Below are 25,938 nucleotides of genomic sequence, written 5' to 3' on the forward strand. Positions count from 1 at the left end.
GTTCCAATGTGTGTGTGTGTGTGTGTTCCAATGTGTGTGCGTGTGTTCCAATGTGTGTGCGTGTTTCCAATGTGTGTGTGTGTGTGTGTGTTCCAATGTGTGTGTGTGTGTGTGTGCAATGTGTGTGTGTGTGTGTGTGTGTGTGTGTGTGTGTGTGTGTGTGTGTGTGTGTGTGTGTGTGTGTGTGTGTGTGTGTGTGTGTGTGTGTGTGTGTGTGTGTGTGTGTGTGTGTAGGCTTTTGACTTAATCTCCTTATGAGAGAGAACGATACGTTATCTGGTTAACTATTAGACCCTGAGTGGATGACAACAGATTCTGGCCCTTAAGTAATACCCCTGCCAGCACCATGCACGCACACACCCAATCCAAACACATGCATAGAAAAACCTATGGACGCTAGCTAGCACACACACACTCCAAACACACACATGCACGCACTTACACATTCTAACACCACTCACAACACACCTTCCTACTGCAGCAATCGCACCACTGCAGGTGAAACCCCCACCTAGTCTACAGCTAAGAACATCCCAAACTGCCAGCACAGATTTTTTTTCATGATTAAGTCATTTACTGAGGACATTTATTTCATAGAAGGCTTTATTTTAGTAGCTGCCATTTTGGGGATACTCTGCCAGATGACGAGCATCTTTAGTAGCTGCCATTTTGGGGATACTCTGCCAGATGACGAGCATCCTTAGTAGCTGCCATTTTGGGGATACTCTGCCAGATGACGAGCATCCTTAGTAGCTGCCATTTTGGGGATACTCTGCCAGATGACGAGCATCTTTAGTAGCTGCCATTTTGGGGATACTCTGCCAGATGACGAGCATCTTTAGTAGCTGCCATTTTGGGGATACTCTGCCAGATGACGAGCATCCTTAGTAGCTGCCATTTTGGGGATACTCTGCCAGATGACGAGCATCCTTAGTAGCTGCCATTTTGGGGATACTCTGCCAGATGACGAGCATCTTTAGTAGCTGCCATTTTGGGGATACTCTGCCAGATGACGAGCATCTTTAGTAGCTGCCATTTTGGGGATACTCTGCCAGATGACGAGCATCCTTAGTAGCTGCCATTTTGGGGATACTCTGCCAGATGACGAGCATCCTTAGTAGCTGCCATTTTGGGGATACTCTGCCAGATGACGAGCATCCTTAGTAGCTGCCATTTTGGGGATACTCTGCCAGATGACGAGCATCTTTAGTAGCTGCCATTTTGGGGATACTCTGCCAGATGACGAGCATCTTTAGTAGCTGCCATTTTGGGGATACTCTGCCAGATGACGAGCATCCTTAGTAGCTGCCATTTTGGGGATACTCTGCCAGATGACGAGCATCCTTAGTAGCTGCCATTTTGGGGATACTCTGCCAGATGACGAGCATCCTTAGTAGCTGCCATTTTGGGGATACTCTGCCAGATGACGAGCATCCTTAGTAGCTGCCATTTTGGGGATACTCTGCCAGATGACGAGCATCTTTAGTAGCTGCCATTTTGGGGATACTCTGCCAGATGACGAGCATCCTTAGTAGCTGCCATTTTGGGGATACTCTGCCAGATGACGAGCATCTTTAGTAGCTGCCATTTTGGGGATACTCTGCCAGATGACGAGCATCCTTAGTAGCTGCCATTTTGGGGATACTCTGCCAGATGACGAGCATCTTTAGTAGCTGCCATTTTGGGGATACTCTGCCAGATGACGAGCATCCTTAGTAGCTGCCATTTTGGGGATACTCTGCCAGATGACGAGCATCTTTAGTAGCTGCCATTTTGGGGATACTCTGCCAGATGACGAGCATCCTTAGTAGCTGCCATTTTGGGGATACTCTGCCAGATGACGAGCATCCTTAGTAGCTGCCATTTTGGGGATACTCTGCCAGATGACGAGCATCTTTAGTAGCTGCCATTTTGGGGATACTCTGCCAGATGACGAGCATCCTTAGTAGCTGCCATTTTGGGGATACTCTGCCAGATGACGAGCATCCTTAGTAGCTGCCATTTTGGGGATACTCTGCCAGATGACGAGCATCCTTAGTAGCTGCCATTTTGGGGATACTCTGCCAGATGACGAGCATCTTTAGTAGCTGCCATTTTGGGGATACTCTGCCAGATGACGAGCATCTTTAGTAGCTGCCATTTTGGGGATACTCTGCCAGATGACGAGCATCTTTAGTAGCTGCCATTTTGGGGATACTCTGCCAGATGACGAGCATCTTTAGTAGCTGCCATTTTGGGGATACTCTGCCAGATGACGAGCATCTTTAGTAGCTGCCATTTTGGGGATACTCTGCCAGATGACGAGCATCCTTAGTAGCTGCCATTTTGGGGATACTCTGCCAGATGACGAGCATCCTTAGTAGCTGCCATTTTGGGGATACTCTGCCAGATGACGAGCATCCTTAGTAGCTGCCATTTTGGGGATACTCTGCCAGATGACGAGCATCTTTAGTAGCTGCCATTTTGGGGATACTCTGCCAGATGACGAGCATCTTTAGTAGCTGCCATTTTGGGGATACTCTGCCAAATGACGAGCATCCTTAGTAGCTGCCATTTTGGGGATACTCTGCCAGATGACGAGCATCTTTAGTAGCTGCCATTTTGGGGATACTCTGCCAGATGACGAGCATCCTTAGTAGCTGCCATTTTGGGGATACTCTGCCAGATGACGAGCATCCTTAGTAGCTGCCATTTTGGGGATACTCTGCCAGATGACGAGCATCCTTAGTAGCTGCCATTTTGGGGATACTCTGCCAGATGACGAGCATCCTAGAAATTCAGCATGCATCAACATCTTCACTGTAAAATGAGTTTGCTCAGCAGGACTGGGGAATATCTGATGCATGGAGCTTCAAACAGACTGTGTGTGTGTGTGTGTGTGTGTGTGTGTGTGTGTGTGTGTGTGTGTGTGTGTGTGTGTGTGTGTGTGTGTGTGTGTGTGTGTGTGTGTGTGTGTGTGTGTGTGTGTGTGTGTGTGTGTGTGTGTGTGTGTGTGTGTGTGTGTGTGTGCAGTGACATTTTGCCACACCAGCATAGCAATGGGTTCAAACAAACCATGAAAACCATTGAACACATTAGGCCTTAAAATATACTAGGTACAAGAGAGCAACAACACAATTTAGTAGCAAAGCAATCTATTTTGACCCAAAAGCACGCTGTAATATAGTCAACTTCCTATCTTTTTAACTTTCCATAATTTAAATGAAGACATAAGCAGAATTAGAGGGTTGCTAGCCAGGTACCAGCTCTTTTTGTGCTGTCTTGCCAACTCCTATGGTGATTGGCGTGACAAGGTGCCTAGATAGCACCAATCAGATCTGGGACCAGACTAATGGACTGGCCCAGTACCCACCTGTACAAACACGGTGAAGAAGATTTCGGTAATGATGGCGGTGAGGAACATGGTCCTCATGGGGAAGAGGTCCTTGTCTAGCAGGTAGCCCAGGGAGAAGGCGATGGCCCCTCGCAGGCCACCGTAGGCCACAATGAACTGGTCCTTGGTGGTCAGCTTGACGATGCGGAACTTGTTGATGATAAAGGTAAGGCCCACCACACCTGAGAGAGAGAGGGAGAGAGAGCGAGAGAGAGAGGGAGAGAGAGAAAGAGCGAGAGAGAGAGCACAGAAGTGAGTCAACCTCCAAGGCCTCTTACCTGATTGACTCCATGTTTGCTCCCTCCTTACACACAGCCAATACCAGCCTCATTAGAACCTAAGAAAGGTTAAGGATCCACTTTCCAAATTGATCAAAAGCTTCTGAGAAAGAGGAGTAGAGCCCACAAACTACATTGGAACACACATTGTGAAACTAGCAGATTATAAGAATCAGAAACTACAGGATGTTTGGTGAGAATAGAGACAATGGGGATAAAAGTGCAATGTCAAGTCACTAGGTTTCAAACTAGCAAGTGAAGTCAGATGGTCTGCTTTGAATCTATAACTGCAGAAATGACATGATGCTTGGAGGAAATATTCATGATATCCTTTTTTAGGGACGTGTATCTGACGAGTCTGTTGACATCTGGGGCTTCCTCGATGTGAGGACCAAGTGGAAGTCACAAGGGGCACTTCATTTACATTACATTTACATTCAAGTCATTTAGCAGACACTCTTATCCAGAGCGACTTACAAATTGGTGCATTCACTTCCTCTAATAGTTGCCTCGTTACCTAACTGAAATGTAGTGACTGGAATTTCAGTCTGGCTCCCAGAATAACTATCCCTTGTCAAATTGAGAATGTAAAAAAAACTGTATCGCATCATCTACTGAAACAACTTGATCAAATTATGACAAACTATGAGAAAGGTAGGCAATGTCACGTCATTTCTCTCACAATCTTTTTTTGTAGAGACTGGTACAGTACCGTGAAGAAGGTGTCCGTGTCCGACTCACCAATGACACGTGACACCAGACAAAGGATGACGGTGACGGAGACAAAGGTCCAGTTCCAGGCGTGCGGCCCGGCCACCGTGGCCACGCCCAGGAAGATGAAGATGAGGGTCTCGCTCACGCTGCTCCACATCTTCAGGAAGTACTTGACGGTGGTGTGGGACTTGTGGGATATGTTGGCCTCCACGTAGGGACGCATCACCGCGCCACACGCAATCAGCCTGGTGAGAGAGAGAGAGTGTGAGTGAGTGAGTGAGTGAGTGAGTGAGTGAGTGAGTGAGTGAGAGAGACACACATGGGATGACTATAAATGGAGTTCTCTAAGAAAGAAACCTTTTCTTGTCTGACAACGTCCCATCATTTAATGTCTATTCTGAATTGTAGCATCTTAGAAGGAAAACTCAGGACACAGAAGTACGTTTTAGTATTTAATTGGAACTTAATGATTCATTTACTGGCTGCACCAGCCGTAAGCTACCAGAGGTTCCCTGAGCCAGGAAATATGGCAGACATTGAAAGAGCTACGGATATAAGGAAGCAAACTCTATGTTGTAACATAAGCATTTTGCTACACCCGCTCGCTATAAGACGTGCTAAAGTGTGTACGTAACCAATAGATTTTGATTGGATTTGATATTGATGAAATATAGTGATGGGGGGGGGGGGGGGGGATTGTTACAGTTATACATCACACCATTATTTTTGGACGATATTATATCGAGATTTGACTCCAAGTATCGATTTCTGTTACTGTAGGTAGCATTAGATGGCGCTAGCCAATTGTACTTGCACCAAATGGTGATCCAACGTGTCTTTAGAACTTCTCCCTGACTGTTCAAAACTAGTTCTCATGCCCTCTCTTTTTTTAATTTAACCTTTATTTAGGCAACTCAGTTAAGAACAAATTATTATTTACAATGACTGCCTACCAAAAGGCCTCGTACAGGGACAGGGGCCTGGGATTTTAAACAATTATACAAAATAAATATAGGACAAAACACATATCACAACAAGAGAGACAACACACTACATAAAGAGAGACCTAAGACAACTTAACAAGGCAGCAACACATGACAACAGCATGGTAGCAATGCAACATAAAAGCATGGTAGCAGCACAAAACATGCACAAACATTATTGGGCACAGACAACAGCAAAGGGCAAGAAGGTAGATACAGCAATACATCACACAAAGCAGCCACAACTGTCAGTAAGAGTGTCCATGATTGAGTCTTCGAAGGAAGAGTGAGATAAAACTGTACAGTTTGAGTGTTTGTTGCAGCTCATTCCAGTCGCTTGCTGTAGCGAACTGAAAAGAGGAGCGACCCAGGGATGTGTGTGCTTTGGGGACCTTTAACAGAATGTGACTGGCAGAACGGGTGTTGTATGTGGAGGATGAGGGCTGCAGTAGATATCTCAGATAGGGGGGAGTGAGACCTAAGAGGGGAGTGAGACCTAAGAGGGTTTTATAAATAAGCATCGACCAGAGGGTCATGTGACGGGTATACAGAGATGACCAGTCTTGTCTCTGTGCAGCAGACATTTAGTGAGCAATAGGTTTGGAACATCCAATTGCCGTATCGAAACGCAATACATATCGAATCGTGAGAATCGCAATACAAATCTTATCGGCACTTAAGTATAATATCATATCGAGAGGTCTCCGGCAATTCCCAGCCCTAATACAATCCTGCCACCTATTGGTAAACATAATACTTAACATAACTTTTCCAGGGACAACATTTATAAGCATGTTATTATTGATAAATCAGAGAGCTCGTGAATGAGCCCTTACAACCCCGCCCGGAAAGCGCCCTCCATTCACCTTTTATGGTAACAAAAACACCCTCATTTGCGGTATGATTTTAAAATGTTGGAACTGGGCCATGATAGTTTCTAAAAAGAAAGCGCAATGGCAAATGTGATCCCATTTCTGTAGAGGTGTGGGCAGAAGGTTTGAATCTTTTGCAGTGCCAAACACTGGCCACGCATTCTGCAAGATTGCAAGGACAATCAAACTAATTAAACGTAGCCTAAATGCTACAGCCCACACTTCTATGCACAAGACGACTTGTTGTTCAATATTTTGGTTTATCAACACATGAATGTGTTTCGATCTCCTGCCTTGGTATAGGCTCAGAGTATATAGGCTATGATGTCGCACAGCACTGTAGCCTACACACTGTCAAATAGGCTACCGGTCTATTTACTTTCGAGCACGCTTGGCTATTGAATGAGCAACGGACAAACGGTAGTCTACTATTTGTTGTGTAGCAGGAATAAACCAATCACGTCAAAGGAGCGACATGTTCTGCCATAGGATAATGACTAAGGCCTATATTACAAAATAAAGACGTTAAGACTACACGATGCCATGCGATCGCCTTGCCAACGGCAACTGTATCAGTTTCATCATTAGGCCTACGTTTCACGGTTCTCTACTAGCCTACTGCTATTATAATAACTCCCGTGCATCAAACCATTCCTTTTCCTATACAATTAATCAACCACTAGAAGCTGTGCACAAGCATGGTCTGAGCTGCACGTGGAGAAAAGCACACTTTCCCACAAAGGGAAAACTCTGCGCACAAAAGGTTAAGTGTCTTTTTTCTTGTGCGCACACACACACTTTTGATAAATGAGGCCCCGTGTTACTACATGAATCCAGCTACCTACAGTGTAACTATAGGCTACATTACATGCAGGTTAACGCTAATGACAAAGTTATAGCCTAGTACTTCATTGACATGGCATAGAAAGTAGTCACATCAACTAAACAGGTCAACAAAAACTATACTGTATATAAGAGAAAAAGTATTTCACATACAGTAGAGCCATTGCAACAATGATATAGTTTGTTTTGGAAACTATACTGTAAGAGCTTATGAAACAAGGGCTCCATTTCCTCATCTTGTTCCATGAGTTAACCAATGACTCACTGTGATTGGACGTATGGATCCCGAGTGTCTAGCGTGAGTCAACCCTCCTCAGTGACTTTAAGGGCAGCCATCTACGTCATTCCCTTACATAACACATGGCTGTTTTTGTCCATCATTTCCGCCCAATTTCACTCCGGGGAGAGATCTCATATACAAGCAGTGGACAAAAAGCACTATGTACTAATCCAACTCCTCTTTACGATGGAAAGCACGGGCGGAGTGCCAACAGGCCTGGGAACAGACTGTCCGACAGTCCTACCATTGCTCCTGTAAAACCCGCCGAAGGGAAACTCATCTCATCGGCAGCACCGATGTTTATGATCCATATTCCATAATTCACCACCTTTTATAAAAAGCAGGAGACGAAAGCGGAAGAGAGGAGAGGAGAGGAAGGGCGATGGGCCAGAGGTGTGACAGGGGGCTGTATATTGAGCGTTGTGTATCCCTGCTCTGGGCTGCACATCCGTTGGCCTGTCACGACATGTAGGTGAGTTACTGCCATTTTGATAGAACTCGTAGACCTGTCCTTGGCTGGGACAGACCCGGTTACATTGCATTTATTTGACCATTTAGTCATGGAAAGAAGCTAAGAATCTAATTCAGTGTACACTTATGAGAGAGTTCTTTTTCCAAGGAAATGTAGAAGATAACGCACGAATAAGACACAGAATCAATGGTGTTGCTGGACCAGCCGGACAGGTTCAAAAGATCATGCATCACAGTCACTCTGTCAAAATGCATTGTAAACACTAAACCTCCACTTAACCTCAGCCCAACTATAACTCTCATGGAAAGCTTTTTTTATTATCAACAATATCTATGATTTATGACAGAGAGACTCAAAAAACCTTGGCCACTAGGAAGATCGTGTGAGTGAGTGAGTGAGTGAGTGAGTGAGTGAGTGAGTGTCTGCCTGTCTTTCTCTCTGCCTGTCTGTCTGCCTGCCTGTCTTTCTGTCTGCCTGCCTGCCTTTGTCTTGTCCTGCTTGTCTGTGCGGGTGTGTGTACCCCTCACCCCTTACTTACGCCATAATTCCAGACAGGTGGAACATCTCCGCCGAGAGGTAAGCCATGTAGCTGTAAACGAACATGAAGAGGGGCTCGATGACGCGGGTGTGCGAGGTGAACCGGGAGGTGAAGGCCGCCAGGATACCGTAGATGGCGCCCACGGCGATGCCGCCCAGCGACACAATCAGGAAGCAGATGACCCCGAGGACCACGTCCATCGGCGTTACCTCACCTGCGCCGGAGTACTCCTCAAACAGGTGGTATAAGACCTAGAGGGGGGGGGGGGGAGAGAGAGAGAGACCTTCGAGACATGGCTCAAGTGTACAGAGAATAACAGAGCCCACGCCAGAGTACTCCTTAAACAGGTGGTATAAGACCTAGAGGGGGAGGGGGAAGAGAGACCTTCGAGACATGGCTCAAGTGTACAGAGAATAACAGAGCCCACGCCAGAGTACTCCTCAAACAGGTGGTATAAGACCTAGAGGGGGGGGGGGGGGAGAGACCTTCGAGACATGGCTCAAGTGTACAGAGAATAACAGAGCCCACGCCAGAGTACTCCTCAAACAGGTGGTATAAGACCTATAGAGAATGGAGGGGGTTTGACAATCTAAAATATATCTGTTTGGATTCCTTTGGTAAAAGCATGGTGCGAGCACCCCAGGGTCATGGGTTTGATACCCGCTGGGGCCACAATACAATGCATACACTCCCTGTACTGTGGATAAAAGTGTCTGCTGAGTGGCATATAAACCAGTGATATTATGTGGTCTAACGTTCTGGTATAGTCGCTACCGGAAAGATAAACGTTTGCATAATCTCTCATAGACAGACGCATGTAATAAATGGTATCATAGCGTCTGTCAGCCTGTGGGATGCGACAACTAACAGGGAACTTTTTCCCGGGGCCCTGATGTTCTCTGCACTGATAATTTGGCCAAACTATTTTAAGTGAACTGGTCCCATCAACAAGAGAGCCCAGCCCGTGTGTGAGTATAATCAGCAGAGCATAAATATAGCAACAGGAAACGTTGTGCCTCATACTATATGCCACACAGCACACGACTTTATCCAAAGCAACTTACAGCAGTGTATTTGTAATAGGCTTATGTGATGCCTCCTTCACGCAAGGACGCAACCAGCCAAATAAAAAAACTCCAAAATGTACTTTATATTTTCAATGGTCAACCAATAAGAGAGAGATGTTCCATCTCACAACTGTTTCAACAGAGGAAAGAGAAGGAAGCCGTGAGAGAAGATAATTGAAAATGGATTAGGGCACTGGGGGCCCACTAAACTGGGTCAGCTTTCGTACAAAGGTCACAAATCACCAAAACCTAACCAACCAGACCCTGGCGAGGAGCTAAATGTTAGCTAGAAGGTATTAAGTCAATATCCAGTGACAGAAGTATGGTGGGATTTTCCTAAAAGACTAGGCCTAATTCAAATTGGGCTAATTTGGTACTAGGCTATTCTGATTTCTTAGGCCAGTCCAAACCAATATCCTCTCCACAGAAATAAGAACACAATCACAGGCCAACTAACAACTGAGTCCTCTTCATATGGAGGACGAATGTAGCCTACTTTTGAAAATATAGTTTGGTTTAATTATATTCTACTGCATAGCATAGTGCTGTATAGTATTGTACTGCATGGCATTATCTTTGGGGGGGGGGGGGCCTGACCCTGACATGATTGAACTGTAATGCATTCATTGATTGACTAGAATTGCATTGTACTGCATTGCCCTGCATAACACTAAATACCACCCACTCACCACAGTGACGGCATCATTGAGCAGTGACTCTCCGAATACCAGAATGTGCAGCAGCTCGTTGATGTGGATCTCCTCAAACACGGCCAGCACGGCCACCGGGTCCACGGCCGAGATAATGCTCCCGAACAGCAGGCAGGGCAGCAGCTCCACCTGGCTCAGGTATGTGCCCTCGATCTGGCACACGGCGTAGAGGAGACCCCCTACGAAGAAGGCGTTCCACAGGGTGCCGACCACGGCGAACATCAGGATGGTGCCGATGTTCTCCATGAACGGCCGGATGGGCAGGAAGTAGCCCGCATCCAGGATGATCGGGGGGAGGAGGCACAGGAAGAAGAGGTTGGAGTCCAGCACGGGGGGTACCTCCTCGCCCGCCAGCTTGATGAGGCCGCCGACCAGGAGGCCCACCACAATGAGCAGACAGGACTCGGGCACGATGCTGGACAGCCGCGGGATCAGGTGGAACCCTGGGGGAGGGAGAGGGTGATTAGATGCATTGTTCTCGTTCATTGTTCTCATGGTTTACACTGTCTAGGCGGCATCTCGAATGTACCAGTCACATGAAACTTCAAACTCATTGAACTCATTGACGATAAGAACCAGAAAATAATCACCAGTGACTCACTGAACCGGTTTGAGTTAAAAGCCCCACCAAATGCATATTCCGTTTCTAAGTGAGCCACCACATTCATAGTGCTTAGTAAGGTCCAGATACTGCCAAATTCAAATGGATCAACTAGTCGTATTAATTACCTCTGAAAGAAATTAATCAGTATTCAGAATAGGCTTAGTTTAGAAGTGGAACAGAAGCTAATTTAACATGGCAGTACTTGATTTCACATATGCAATTTCAACCGTCCAGAATACGTCTAGGCCTCGTAGATAAGGCTGGTGGGTGAGAATACACAGGGGAAACAAACTTGATAGCTGGCCAGAATCTGCAAGTCAAAACAACCCTGGACATAAAACACAGGAAGTGACAACAAATAAAAAAGGGCCAAAGAACCAGGAACAGAACACGAGAAGGGTCTGCAGCATCCTGGCAATGTCACATAACACACACCCAGAGTAAATCACCTGCATTTCCTCAAAAGTGGAAATGGATAGGCAAAACAAATTCCTCACAATGTTAAATCGCGCGAATCCGTTCAAAGAGAAACCATACACAGACAATAGGCCACATCCACTTCCATAGTGATCACAGGATGTCATCACCAAGGAAAAGTTGACTGAAAAAGGCTCACTTAAACTTGACGTTAACTAGGCCTAAATGTAACAGAAAATTAACACAGGATGTGCCAATAGCACTTTTTCTGATGGTTTATTTCCTACTCCCAGTACAACGGTTTGATTTGTTTGATCGTAGCTAGCTACTTAGCTAGCTACATAGCCGTCTTTGTATCAAAGATAATTGTGTAGTCTAGAGCGATTTTCTAGGTTCGCTAGCCATCTATTGTCGTTCTTTTAACGCAACGTAACGTAAACAACACTGCTAGCTAGCCTGCTAGCCCCCGAATAGCAACACTGCAGAAACTATTACACTCAACGGAACGACTTGATTAGTGTAGTGTCAACAACGCACCCACTGCCAGCTGGCCTACTTCAGCAGTACTGTATCATTTTAATCATTTTAGTCAATAAGATTCTTGCTACGTAGCTTAACTTTCTGAACATTCGAGACGTGTAGTCCACTTGTCATTCCAATCTCCTTTGCATTAGCGTAGCCTCTTCTGTAGCCTGTCAACTATGTGTCTGTTTATCCCTGTTCTCTCCTCTCTGCACAGACCATACAAACGCTCCTCACCGCGTGGCCGCGGCCACCCTACTCTGGTGGTCCCAGCGCGCACGACCCACGTGGAGTTCCAGGTCTCCGGTAGCCTCTGGAACTGCCAATCTGCGGTCAACAAGGCAGAGTTCATCTCAGCCTATGCCTCCCTCCAGTCCCTCGACTTCTTGGCACTGACGGAAACATGGATCACCACAGACAACACTGCTACTCCTACTGCTCTCTCTTCGTCCGCCCACGTGTTCTCGCACACCCCGAGAGCGTCTGGTCAGCGGGGTGGTGGCACCGGGATCCTCATCTCTCCCAAGTGGTCATTCTCTCTTTCTCCCCTTACCCATCTGTCTATCGCCTCCTTTGAATTCCATGCTGTCACAGTTACTAGCCCTTTCAAGCTTAACATCCTTATCATTTATCGCCCTCCAGGTTCCCTCGGAGAGTTCATCAATGAGCTTGATGCCTTGATAAGCTCCTTTCCTGAGGACGGCTCACCTCTCACAGTTCTGGGCGACTTTAACCTCCCCACGTCTACCTTTGACTCTTTCCTCTCTGCCTCCTTCTTTCCACTCCTCTCCTCTTTTGACCTCACCCTCTCACCTTCCCCCCTACTCACAAGGCAGGCAATACGCTCGACCTCATCTTTACTAGATGCTGTTCTTCCACTAACCTCATTGCAACTCCCCTCCAAGTCTCCGACCACTGCCTTGTATCCTTTTCCCTCTCGCTCTCATCCAACACCTCCCACACTGCCCCTACTCGGATGGTATCGCGCCGTCCCAACCTTCGCTCTCTCTCCCCCGCTACTCTCTCCTCTTCCATCCTATCATCTCTTCCCTCCGCTCAAACCTTCTCCCACCTATCTCCTGATTCTGCCTCCTCAACCCTCCTCTCCTCCCTCTCTGCATCCCTTGACTCTCTATGTCCCCTATCCTCCAGGCCGGCTCGGTCCTCCCCTCCCGCTCCGTGGCTCGATGACTCATTGCGAGCTCACAGAACAGGGCTCCGGGCAGCCGAGCGGAAATGGAGGAAAACTCGCCTCCCTGCGGACCTGGCATCCTTTCACTCCCTCCTCTCTACATTTTCCTCCTCTGTCTCTGCTGCTAAAGCCACTTTCTACCACGCTAAATTCCAAGCATCTGCCTCTAACCCTAGGAAGCTCTTTGCCACCTTCTCCTCCCTCCTGAATCCTCCGCCCCCCCCCCCTCCTCCCTCTCTGCAGATGACTTCGTCAACCATTTTGAAAAGAAGGTCGACGACATCCGATCCTCGTTTGCTAAGTCAAACGACACCGCTGGTTCTGCTCACACTGCCCTACCCTGTGCTCTGACCTCTTTCTCCCCTCTCTCTCCAGATGAAATCTCGCGTCTTGTGACGGCCGGCCGCCCAACAACCTGCCCGCTTGACCCTATCCCCTCCTCTCTTCTCCAGACCATTTCCGGAGACCTTCTCCCTTACCTCACCTCGCTCATCAACTCATCCCTGACCGTTGGCTACGTCCCTTCCGTCTTCAAGAGAGCGAGAGTTGCACCCCTTCTGAAAAAACCTACACTCGATCCCTCCGATGTCAACAATTACAGACCAGTATCCCTTCTTTCTTTTCTCTCCAAAACTCTTGAACGTGCCGTCCTTGGCCAGCTCTCCCGCTATCTCTCTCTGAATGACCTTCTTGATCCAAATCAGTCAGGTTTCAAGACTAGTCATTCAACTGAGACTGCTCTCCTCTGTATCACGGAGGCGCTCCGCACTGCTAAAGCTAACTCTCTCTCCTCTGCTCTCATCCTTCTAGATCTATCGGCTGCCTTCGATACTGTGAACCATCAGATCCTCCTCTCCACCCTCTCCGAGTTGGGCATCTCCGGCGCGGCCCACGCTTGGATTGCGTCCTACCTGACAGGTCGCTCCTACCAGGTGGCGTGGCGAGAATCTGTCTCCTCACCACGCGCTCTCACCACTGGTGTCCCCCAGGGCTCTGTTCTTGGCCCTCTCCTATTCTCGCTATACACCAAGTCACTTGGCTCTGTCATAACCTCACATGGTCTCTCTTATCATTGCTATGCAGACGACACACAATTAATCTTCTCCTTTCCCCCTTCTGATGACCAGGTGGCGAATCGCATCTCTGCATGTCTGGCAGACATATCAGTGTGGATGACGGATCACCACCTCAAGCTGAACCTCGGCAAGACGGAGCTGCTCTTCCTCCCGGGGAAGGACTGCCCGTTCCATGATCTCGCCATCACGGTTGACAACTCCATTGTGTCCTCCTCCCAGAGCGCCAAGAACCTTGGCGTGATCCTGGACAACACCCTGTCGTTCTCAACTAACATCAAGGCGGTGGCCCGTTCCTGTAGGTTCATGCTCTACAACATCCGCAGAGTACGACCCTGCCTCACACAGGAAGCGGCGCAGGTCCTAATCCAGGCACTTGTCATCTCCCGTCTGGATTACTGCAACTCGCTGTTGGCTGGGCTCCCTGCCTGTGCCATTAAACCCCTTCAACTCATCCAGAACGCCGCAGCCCGTCTGGTGTTCAACCTTCCCAAGTTCTCTCACGTCACCCCGCTCCTCCGTTCTCTCCACTGGCTTCCAGTTGAAGCTCGCATCCGCTACAAGACCATGGTGCTTGCCTACGGAGCTGTGAGGGGAACGGTACCTCAGTACCTCCAGGCTCTGATCAGGCCCTACACCCAAACAAGGGCACTGCGTTCATCCACCTCTGGCCTGCTCGCCTCCCTACCACTGAGGAAGTACAGCTCCCGCTCAGCCCAGTCAAAACTGTTCGCTGCCCTGGCCCCCCAATGGTGGAACAAACTCCCTCACGACGCCAGGACAGCGGAGTCAATCACCACCTTCCGGAGACACCTGAAACCCCACCTCTTTAAGGAATACCTAGGATAGGTTAAGTAATCCCTCTCACCCCACCCCCCCTAAGTTTTAGATGCACTATTGTTAAGTGACTGTCCCACTGGATGTCATAAGGTGAATGCACCAATTTGTAAGTCGCTCTGGATAAGAGCGTCTGCTAAATGACTTAAATGTAAATGTAAATGTCTTTGGGATTCATTTCAAGTAAACTATCGCAATTAGCTGCCATGGCTCAAGGCAACAGTTTGCTTGTCTCAACATAATGCATGCTCAGGTAGGCTAGCCTAGTCCCAGGGCCCAGTGTTTCAAAACTTTGTATCTTGATGAGAATGAAAAAAAAATCCTAAAACATAATTCAACTTTGGCATTATGGGGTATTGTGTGTAGGCCATTGACGCAACCTCAATTGAATCCTTTTTATATTCAAGCTGCAACACAACAACATGTGGAAAAAGTCAAGAGGTGTGAATACTTTCTGAAGGCACTGAACACTGCAGTCAATTTAACATCATGAACCTTTGGTTTTCAGATGTAAGATTATTATTATTATTTTTTTTCTTGGTTGTATGGCCTTTCACCTTTCTAATTCCACAGTGAATCCAACCTTCCAGTGCGATGGACATAATTCTGATTTTCGGCTTCAAAACTACACTGTTAGGGGAAAAAAAGTGATTTCTAGAACCTACAATGGTTCCTCGGCTGTCCCCATAAGAGAACCCTTTTTGGTTCCAGGTAGGAACCAGGTACGTGCCCTCTTCACGACTGTCGATATATGGTGCATGCCTAATTTCATTAGAAGAAAAACCCCTGATATTAAAGTGTGCGATGGCACGTTGGCAGCCCTTCAGCGAGGGTAGCGGTGGCACAATGGCAGCACCATCTGGTCAGTCTAGGGCAGGGAAAGGAGATGAGAGGCAGGCTTGAAGGCAGGTAAACTTCCCTTCTCCAACACACACTGAGCATAGTAAATTAGCATGTCATCATTAGCAAATCAGACAGTTACATAATGATCAGGGTCCTTATCGCTGTCAGAGGTTTTCAAGAATAAGTAGTCAGGAGAGGAATGTGTGAAAAAGAGCAGGCGTTTACGGTGGGAAACAGTAGAGTCTGTGAATGATAAAATAATGAACATCGGCAATGTCGGAGCAGATAATGCCTTCACTTAGCTTGAACGTGCTCAGCAAACTGCAATCTCCTGGGTTTACAGGGCATCTGATGTTTTTCCATCAGGCAAAAATGTTACGTTTTGGACACACACTCTTTCACGGGCTAAACAAGGCCATCTCTATGGAGTCCAGAACACTGCCACACAAAGCTGCTGCTTTTAAAAGTACTACAGTGCTAGCTCCGAGGAATTCCATTGACAAACGGCCAAGAGATGCCTAATCTTCCCAGAAAGAGATGCGTGGTGATGGGGCACTCTCCTCCTTTCAACTGGCTTCCTAAGGAAACTGGCACCTTTCCACAATTCAGAGGAAGCATCTTCACCATGTGGGCGAAACAAAGGAGTTAAGATAACACTGACTGCTTGGAGGATACTACAAAAGGCTCAGGCTAGATTTGAGCATCACTCGTTTGAGAGCTCGACGTGTACCATTCTCACTCCGAGACCTGTGTTTAAGCATGATCTTTTGGAGCTAACTTGTGCTCTCAAATCATATCCCGATGTCAACAGCAGATTGGAGGTGTATTCAAAACATTGCTGATTTAGCTAGCTACCATACATTTCGGGAAAAGTTATATTAAGTGGCTAATTAGCTTGCTAGCTAGCAAGTGTTAGCAACATTTGGTGTTCAATGAGAGAGCTAGTTAACCAGCTGAGCTAACAAGCAATGTAACGAAAGTATAATTTTCAATTTGAAAAATCCTCCATCAACAGGCTCAGCATTTCAGAAATCCCAGTAGAAAGTGCTCTTGATGTACCATTCAATTATTAAGTCATTTAAACTATTCATTTTTTAAAGAAAACTCACTGGCTATCATGCAATTTAAGTGTGAGTTTGTCCAAAGGTGTTTGGACAAACTCGACGACAGTTGCTATCCATCGGAGCACTGCGATTGGTTGCACAAAATTCTGGGATGGGGCTTATTAAAGGGTCAATTGTACTCCTCTGACAGGCTAATTATTCCACCCACTCAATATAATTGATAACATAGAACAAGGTTGCCTAGGAAACCCACAACAGTGATTTATGCCAAACTACTTCTCAGGAGCTGTCAGAATGCCTTAGTCACTTCCAGGCTATCATTTCCTGCCGATGATGCATAGGACTGACCGCATCACCCTCCGAAGAGCCCTGCGGTTGCAAACCGTGCAATTGCCATACCAGGCGGTGATACAGCCTGACGGGGAAGTCTCAATGGTGCATTTGTAGAAGGGTATTAGGGGGCCAAGCCACATTTTTCAGCCTCCTGAGGCACCGGTGCCTTCTTCACCACACTGACTTGTGAAGGGAACATTAAATGTCCTCAGTGATGTGCAAGGAACCCTCTCCACTGTGGCCCTGTCGATGCATGCTCTCTCTGCAGTCCATGATCGCTCCTTCATTTTGTTGATGTTGAGTGAGAGTTTATTTTCCTGGAACCACTCCGCCAAGGCACTCACCTCCTTCCTGTAGGATGTCTCGTTGTTGGTAATCAGGCTGTTTTGTCATCAGCAAACTTGATGATTGAGTTGGAGACGTGAATGGCCACACAGTCATGGATGAACAGAGTATACAGGAGGGGACTGAGCACGTACCCCTTTGGGGCCTCCATGTTGAGATTCAGCGCGATAGTAGTTTTATTGCATACAGTCAGGAAGCCTTACGACCCAGTTACCCAAGGAGGGGTTCAGACCCAAGGCCCTGAGCTTAGTGATGAGCTTGGAGGGCACTATTGTGTTAACTCTCTGGAGGTAATGCAGCCGACATTTGCTGGCGAGGTATTCCAGAGCCGGAAAACAAACGGACTTGAGTTCCTGTAAGTTAGCCCAATTATACTCATCTGCCTCTGTTTCCCGGAGAGTTCTTTGTTCCTGTCCTCGCGATGGACCCCTCTGGTTGTATGGACAGGGACAATCTATTCAGAGAGAGCCACGATTCGGTAAAACAGTATGTTACAGTCCCTTATGTCTCTCTGGAAGGAGATCCTCACCCATGAGCTCATCTACTTTATTGTCCAGGGACTGAACGTTAGCGAGTAATATACTCAGAAGCGGTGGGTGGCATGCCCACCTCCTGAGATTGACTAGGATCACACTTCTCTCTCTGGTGGTGACATTTAGAAGTTTCACCTGGGATGAATGGGGCTGCCTCAGACAGTTCAAACAAAGGATCCAGGTTGAATGTCTGGTGAATGACAGTAGGCAATAGTACTAGAAATATTCTGAGCAAATACTGTAAGAAATAATACCAACAAAAATACTGCAAAGTTGGCTAGGAGCTAGAAACTGGGTGGCCATGTCTGTCGGAGCCATTTTGTATCACACCCTTCAACATGAGAGCAGCCCCAACCAGTGGAAAAATCCAGCACTAGTACATAAGCACTTTTTGGACGTGTTGCTAGCTGAAAGAGAAGTACAAACAATATTGTAACTTTGGAGTTAGAGCTGACTAACAAGAATATCTTTGCTATCAAGCGAGGCATGTAAAGTAATCCTTCTCACCCCCCCTTAAAAGATTTAGATGCACTATTATAAAGTGGCTGTTCCACTGGATAAGAGCGTCTGCTAAATGACTTAAATGTAAATGTAAATGTAATGCATGCTTGTTACAAATTAGGCCTCTAGGGACTAATGCTCTAGATTTCTGAGGGGAGGAAGGAATAATGCACTTAAGCCCATCACAAACTGTTACGTCTGTTTTAGCATGCTGCCACTGACTCAGTGAAAATAAACACCCTTTGTGTGTATAAAACACATTCAAAAGTCTACATAGCCACGGATCCCCTATCAAAAAGACCCCAACAGTGGATGGACATAGTGTTTATTTATCATACACAGAATGTAGCAAATATGTTGTTCATCTAAACACTAAGTCTCCGGTTCATATAGATTTCGTTTTTTAGTAATTTCAGAATCAACACTGTCGTCAATAGTCAACAATACTAATTTATGTAAGCAGAACTCAAACTCAAGTTATTTGGCTCCTTAAGAGCCTCATATAAGAGACTAATATTTAATTCCAGTGCTCATGGCAAAGGTTATTAGTAGTAGATGCATAGCAGAGTTGAGTCAATTCCATTTAAATTCAGAAAGTACACCAAAATTCCTATACCAATTGTTCCTCAATGAAAAGCAAATTGGAATTTCAGTGTTCTTCCTGATTTGAAAAGGAATTGACCCCAACTCTGATACATAGCCTGCAAAACATAGTCGTGTGCCTTCCATTTCCTCTGAGAAGTGACTCTGATCCGAAGGAAAATTTGGTTCAAGGACTCCCAACGATCCATAAATAACCTGGCAGCAGCAGCAGGTCAAATTCCAGAGATTCAACAGGGAACCGGATACCAAGTTGTATGTGTGTCAGTGACTGTGTGTATTGGAAAGGTCTGAGCTGTCAGCACTAGGTCTGCCGCACCTCCGCAATGCATTTTCTGATGTCTAAGGTTGTCACTCCATGTTACGACATTTCTCAACATGTTGTTCATTTTAGTCTCATGTCAGTCAAAAGACTTGCCTTGCTCAGTCAGTCGACTTCGGTACAACATACCATGGGGAGTCACACTCTCGCGATTTCGGTTTAAGGCTCTAGAACAGACATGGGCAAACTACGGCCCGCGGGCCACATACGGCCCGTTAGGCTTTTTAATCCGGCCCGCCGAATTTGTCCAAATTATAGTAAAAACCTCCTTTTTCCCCTTTCCCTGCAATGCCCACGTTTCCCCAATAGATGGTGCACTCAAAACACATTGACCGTTGTTGGAGTGGCGCGTATTTCTCTTTATTTCACTTTAATTTTCACTTCGTTTCACGTCACCATTAAGCCCTTCTGTGAAAATGAGCGGACCAAAGAGAAGGAAAGTGGACAGCGAATGCCGAGTGTTTAATAAGGAGTGGACAACAAAATACTTCTTCACTGAAGTCCGATCAACGGCTGTATGTCTGATATGCCAAGAAGCTGTTGCGGTTTTCAAAGAGTACAATATCAGCCGTCACTTTGCCACGAAGCATGCAAACTATGCTAGCAAGCAGTCAACACAAGAACGGGCGGCTACTGCTCAGAGGTTGGCAGCTAATTTACAGAGTCAACAGAACTTTTTTCACCGACAAACTGCAATTCAAGAGTCAAGTACCAAGGCAAGTTATTTGCTGGCATTCAAATTAGCAAAGGCTAGCAAGCCTTTCTCCGAAGGCGAGTTTTTGAAAGAGTGCATGGTAGAGAGTTTGGAAGTGCGTCTTTTAATTAAGAGCAATGCGCATTTACGCACAGCAGCGGTACAGTAGCTTAATTAACACGCCGCCCATCGCTCTTAATTTAAATTTACATTTTCGGCTGCAGGTAGGATGTTTAATACAGCCCATGTCTGTGTGCTTGGCAACGATACACGTGTACTGTTTGCGCGTGAAGGCGAGGGCGTCCGTGGCGAGTTTGTAGAGCGCGCGGTCAGGACAATCCATCCATGATTTTCCTCAGTTTAACACAAGTAGATATTATTGAGCTTGAGTATTTCGTTGTGTAATAATATGTTTTGAATGTTGAAAGTGATTCCATTTTTCAATAAATGTTGATTTCTTTAACTTTGCACCTTCGATTGAAACTTATTAAAAACAGACGCAATCTTGATAAATCACAGTGCGTATGTTATTTTAATCTATTTACATTTCCTCCTCCCAGTATCTGCGAAATAGTATGTAAATGCCATATCTTGCATATTCCTTGAGACAAATTTATTAACTGATAAGGGCTATTTTTCGCATTTGAAAGACAGTTAATAAATTGGGTTGTAGTGTTCTTACTGTGCTATGAGGTTTGCACAAACTACATTTAATGCTTTAGTATATCAGGCCCAAACACTCCCTCCAAATGCTCCTGGCCCGGCCCCTCTGTCAAATTTTAGAACCCATTGTGGCCCGCGTGTCAAAAAGTTTGCCCACCTCTGCTCTAGAATCACGGCCGACAAGGCCAAATTAAATCTGTGCCTCACGGGAAGCCCCGCCTTCCACAGGTGATAAATGTGAGGCTTAGATTCATTCCTTCAATTATTCCGCTCTTCACTTCAGTTGGAACAGGAATGAATCACGCTACTAAAATAAACAATTGGAAAATGAGACTTACGTTTTGCCAACTAAACTGTCCGTTAGTGGCAGAGCGTGCTCACTCCCTGGACGTTGTGTGCTGAAGTTTGTATGGTTTCCTAATCAGGAAAAATGTGTTATTCCTCTAATTGCTTGGCCTGGCTATAGCAAGAAGTTAGATGGCGAACCTGACCGAAACGACGAAGGCTGACAAGCAGGATTCGTGTTTACGACCATACCCCAATGAATTAAACCCATAGTCTATTTGCGCACCGGTGCATCAATCCACACAGAACAAAAATATAAAACGGAAAATGCATCAACTTCAAAAAAGGTTTTTCGTAGTTACAGTTAATAGAAGGAAATCAGTCAATTGAAATAAATTAATTAGACCCTAATCTATTGAAGTCTCATGACTGGGAATACAGATATGCCTCTGTATCTGGTGTGACCACCATTTGCCTCACACAGTGCGACATCTTCTTCGGATAGAGCTGATCAGGTTGTTGATTGTGGCCTGTGGAATGTTGTCCCACTCTTCAATGGCTGTGTGAAGTTGCTGGATATTGGCGGGAACTGGCATTAGTATATGCATACCCATACCATAACTCAACCGCCACCATGGGCAAATTGCTCACCCTTAAAACACCATACACGCAGTCTACCATCTGCCCGGTACAGTTGAAAACACTCACTTCTTCAGAGCATCGGTGGCCATCGAAGGTTAGCATTTGCCCACTGAAGACGGTTACAACGCCAAACTGCAGTCAGGTCAAGACCATGGTAAGGAAGACAAGCACATAGATGAGCTTCCCTGTGACGGTTTCTGACAGTTTGTGTGCAGAAATTCTTTGGTTGTGCAATCCCAGTTTCATCAGCTGTCTCAGACGATCCTGCAGGCGAATTAACCGGATGTGGAGGTCCTGGGTTGGCATGGTTACATGTGGTCTGTGGTTACGAGGCCGGGTGGACGTACAGCCAAATCTCTAAAAGGAAGTTGGAGGTGGCTTATGGTAGAGAAATGAACATTCATTCTCTGGCAACAACTCAGGTGGATATTCCTGCAGACAGCATGCCAAGTACACGCTTCCTCAAAACATCGCTGTGACCGCGCTTCTACATTTTGTTACGGCAAACAGGGTACTACATCAGCCATTGCCATAACCCATAAGGGGGCCGGGTTTCATGCAGGCTATTCAGTCTAACAGAAGCACAACATGTGTTAGAAGCTTGTCCCATGTTTAATGGCCCTCTGATACTCTGCGTTCTATGATGTTCATGGGGTATATCACTCTGTCCACAAGGGGGCACCTCTGCCCATGGGTGGCTCATTACTGGGATTCATTACTGATTCCTGCCTGTAGTTCACTAGTCCCTATGAGGTGTCTTGTGATACAGGTTATGGGCTCTGTAGGCGATTGGTGGTGGGTAGCGTAGTCAAGGGAACAAGCAAGGTTGGACACGACCATGCTATTATCCAACACACAGTTTATGGTTCATATGAATCCCGAAATGAGTGGTCTTTCTCCAGCTCAGCGCTTTTCATTCCTGAGAATTAGATTAAATTAGGAATCATCCGTCTTACCACAAAAGGGGTCTGTTTTTCAGAGCCGTCTGTCCCATTCCCAGCTAGGTTACAAGGTGCTTTGTCGCCAGTAACCATGACTGGTCGGTAGTGTAACCTTCATGATACATTTTTTTCCCTGGGTCTATTTTTATTTATTGCATGCGGCCAGCCGGTTACCAGAACTGCCTAAACCGAGTGAGGCTTGTTGTGACAATAGTACCCCCCCAGGTGGCACTGCCAATCGGTGTACGCCACTGATCGCTGGCCCAGAGTGGGCCATTCTTTAGGCAAACCTTGACATAAGACAGTTTTTCTTCAACCCCAAGTGTTTACGGGTGTCCCTCATAGGAGTTTGATGAAAAGTGTCCCTTCCCCACATTCAGACACACATTTCTAAAGACTGGTGGAAATGATAAAAGATCCAAATCTCTCAAAGTCCCCAACGTGGCATCCCGCCCCTTCCATATGTTACTTCACGGAAGGCTTGATGTCTGCTCCGACCAATGGTGCGCATGCGTAGTGTCGTCCTGGATCATGCAAACAGTGACATCAGGGCACAAGCTACAGTTTGTTGTGCATCCCATGCTTCTGCAGCATCATCACGTCGACTGTTCCCGAGGCCTCAGCTCAAGTTGAGGGAGGAAATATCCTCCAGACTCCAGAAGCAGGCAATCCGAGTGGTTCCTATGTCGAAGACATGATATTGCACAAGTCAATATTGTGATTTTGATGTGAATTCGATGAATTGTGCGGCCCTAAAAACAGGTATATACACATTACTATAAAAATGAGCAGGTTCCTGTTTCCAGGCTATTGCAACCTGTTGCAATGACTTCGTAAAGCATCTACACTACCATTCAAATGTGTGGGGTCACTTAGAAATGTCCTTGTTTTTTAAAGAAAAGCTCATATTTTTGGCTATTAAAATAACATCAAATTGATCAGAAATACAGTGTAGGCATTGTTAATGTTGTAAATGACTATTGTAGCTGGAAACAACTGATTTTTAATGGAATATCTACGGAGGCCCATTATCAGCAACCATCACTCCTGTGTTCCAATGGCACGTTGTTTTAGCAAATCCAAGTTTATAATTTTAAAAGGCTAATTGATCATTATAAAACCTTTTTGCAATTGTGTTAGCTCAGCTGAAAAATGTTGTGCTGATTAAAGCATTAGACTAGTTCAGTATCTGGAGTATCAGCATTTGTGGGTTCGATTACAGGCTCAAAATGACCAGAAACAAAGAACTTTCTTCCGAAACTCGTCAGTCTATTCTTGTTCTGAGAAATTAAGACTATTCCATGCGAGATATTGCCAAGAAACTGAAGATCTCGTACAACACTGTATACTACGCTCTTCACAGAACAGCGCAAACTAACTCTAACCACAATAGAAAAAGAGGAGTGAGAGGCCCCACTCCTAATGATCAGTTAGCCTTTTAAAATGATACACTTGGATTAGCTAACACAACGTGCCATTGGAACACAGGAGTGTTGGTTGCTGATAATAGGCCTCTGTACGAACTATGTAGATATTCCATGAAAAGATACCAAATTAAATGTATTTATTTTTTATCGGTTTCCAGCTACAATAGTAATTTACATTAACAATGTCTACACTGTATTTCTGTTCAATTTGATGTTATTTTCATTTTCAAAAACAAGGACATTGCTAAGTGATGCCAAACTTTTGAACATAGTGTATCTCAAGGAAAAACTCCAGTCTTCAGATCAATTTCATTACAGATCATTTTGAGTAAATAAGACGAGGCCTGCAGGAAAAAAGGGCAGACCGGTCATATTTGGATGGACTGAAGTGATTACGACTGCAACCGCTAACAGCCAGAGACCAAACCATAAATTCAGGACTGGAATGCTAAATTACCCCAGTTTGTGTGAAGACGGGCACTCCAGGAAGTGAATGACTCATCGCCCCTGGACAAGGAGCTCTTTCACCTCCAATGGTCTGTGTTAGGCCTCCTAGCAAGGTCACACCCGAAGGCTTAAGACAATACAAACAAGAGAGGACAGGTAGCAAGCAGCGCTGAAAGAAATGTAGTTATAAAAAGGCCCTTTCTCTTGGCTCCTGTCCATTGGGACATACTGTATTACACTACATGGTTGAGCTCCTTTCAGAAAATGATCATTTATTTAGCATTTCCACCAACGGTTAGGCCTAAACATTGGGAGGCACTGTTGATGATGTGCCTGAAGCTCCTAACCAAATTGCAGACAGCGGACACATTCTCTAGCACGGTGGTGTCAAACATACAGCCCTCCGTGGTTTGAGTAAATAAAATCACAGAAATTAAAGGTAGACAGTCAGGGAGCACTGAAAATTCCAAAAATGACAGAGGACTATTTTTCAGTGCGGCCCTCTGGAACTCGTTGAAGACCGAATGTGGCCCCCGGGGGAAAATGAGTTTGACACCCCTGCCATAGCGGAATACTCCAATCATGGCCTCCAGTATTCACACTCGTCAGTGGCAAGTACATATCACAGCTGGAGATAAGGTGGTACATGGGCGAAACATTGGGATCAGGTATCATCCCACCGTTGACACCGATAACACAGGCTCGCCATATGGATGGATGTTATGGATAAAGCACACTTCAGTGAGAGGCATGGTACTGATAAGCCATGGTAGGGGTCAATGGAATGTCCCTTCTAAACCTTATTTCCTTTCTGGTGATTATCATATTTTTCTGTATCATTACCGTGCCTCAAACTGACACCATGTTGGGATAAAAAAAAGACACGTTTTCACAGACCATGAATACAGAGTTTTCACCCCTGCCCCTCTGGAAATACTTCTCAAAGCCACAGCTCTGGATCACGTTCTGCTCAGGTGTTATTTTCCCCATAGATGTTCCTACGTAGCTGCTACTCCACCTCCCTTCATGTTTCTCTCTTTACTCAGCATTTTTTTTTTAACCCTTTGATGTAGCCCGTCTCTGCCTCATACCTCTGAACTGAAATCGATTTGATATGCTGCCGAGGTAGCTCCATGCAACGACCCACTTGAGTTCGAGACAGCCTGCGCTTTAGTTGAGCCTGTCCGACACTACATTCTCTGCACTACATTGTAGGCCTCTGTCCCTAAGACGACGATGAACCCTATTCAATTAGGATATGGCTTCAAATGGACTATCAACCTATGTGAATATCCTGGGAACACATAAGCTCGTCAAGTTCTAACTATGTCGATGGGATGAGAAAAGTAAAAAAGAAAGAGCCATAAAAGCAAATAATGGGAAAACCTCGAAAGTCGTTAACACGTCGGCAGGAAAGGGAAGTGTCGTTTTAGTTAATGACATAGGCCTACCTGTTATCTCTCCCAGACTTCCACACAGCCATTAAATATTAGGCCTGAAGGCCACTGACAAACAAGGCAACG

At 45.9% G+C, this 25,938-nt stretch overlaps 1 protein-coding gene across 1 annotated transcript in view; it reads right to left on the bottom strand.

Annotated features, from left to right (window-relative positions):
- Positions 1-3,313: 3,313 nt before the first annotated feature.
- The window catches only part of LOC124017667 (Na(+)/H(+) exchanger beta-like), a 37,730-nt gene continuing 15,105 nt past the window's right edge, over positions 3,314-25,938 (bottom strand). Inside the window, exons 2-5 of the mRNA XM_046332932.1 lie at positions 10,110-10,573; positions 8,354-8,604; positions 4,393-4,610; positions 3,314-3,555 (exon numbers count right to left, since the gene is read on the bottom strand). Coding sequence (XP_046188888.1) covers positions 3,329-3,555; positions 4,393-4,610; positions 8,354-8,604; positions 10,110-10,573 — 1,160 coding nt within the window. The 3' untranslated portion in view covers positions 3,314-3,328. The remainder of the gene's footprint in view (positions 3,556-4,392; positions 4,611-8,353; positions 8,605-10,109; positions 10,574-25,938) is intronic.

This window comes from Oncorhynchus gorbuscha, unplaced genomic scaffold (assembly GCF_021184085.1).
Source record: "Oncorhynchus gorbuscha isolate QuinsamMale2020 ecotype Even-year unplaced genomic scaffold, OgorEven_v1.0 Un_scaffold_3:::fragment_4:::debris, whole genome shotgun sequence".
Classification (NCBI taxonomy): domain Eukaryota; kingdom Metazoa; phylum Chordata; class Actinopteri; order Salmoniformes; family Salmonidae; genus Oncorhynchus; species Oncorhynchus gorbuscha.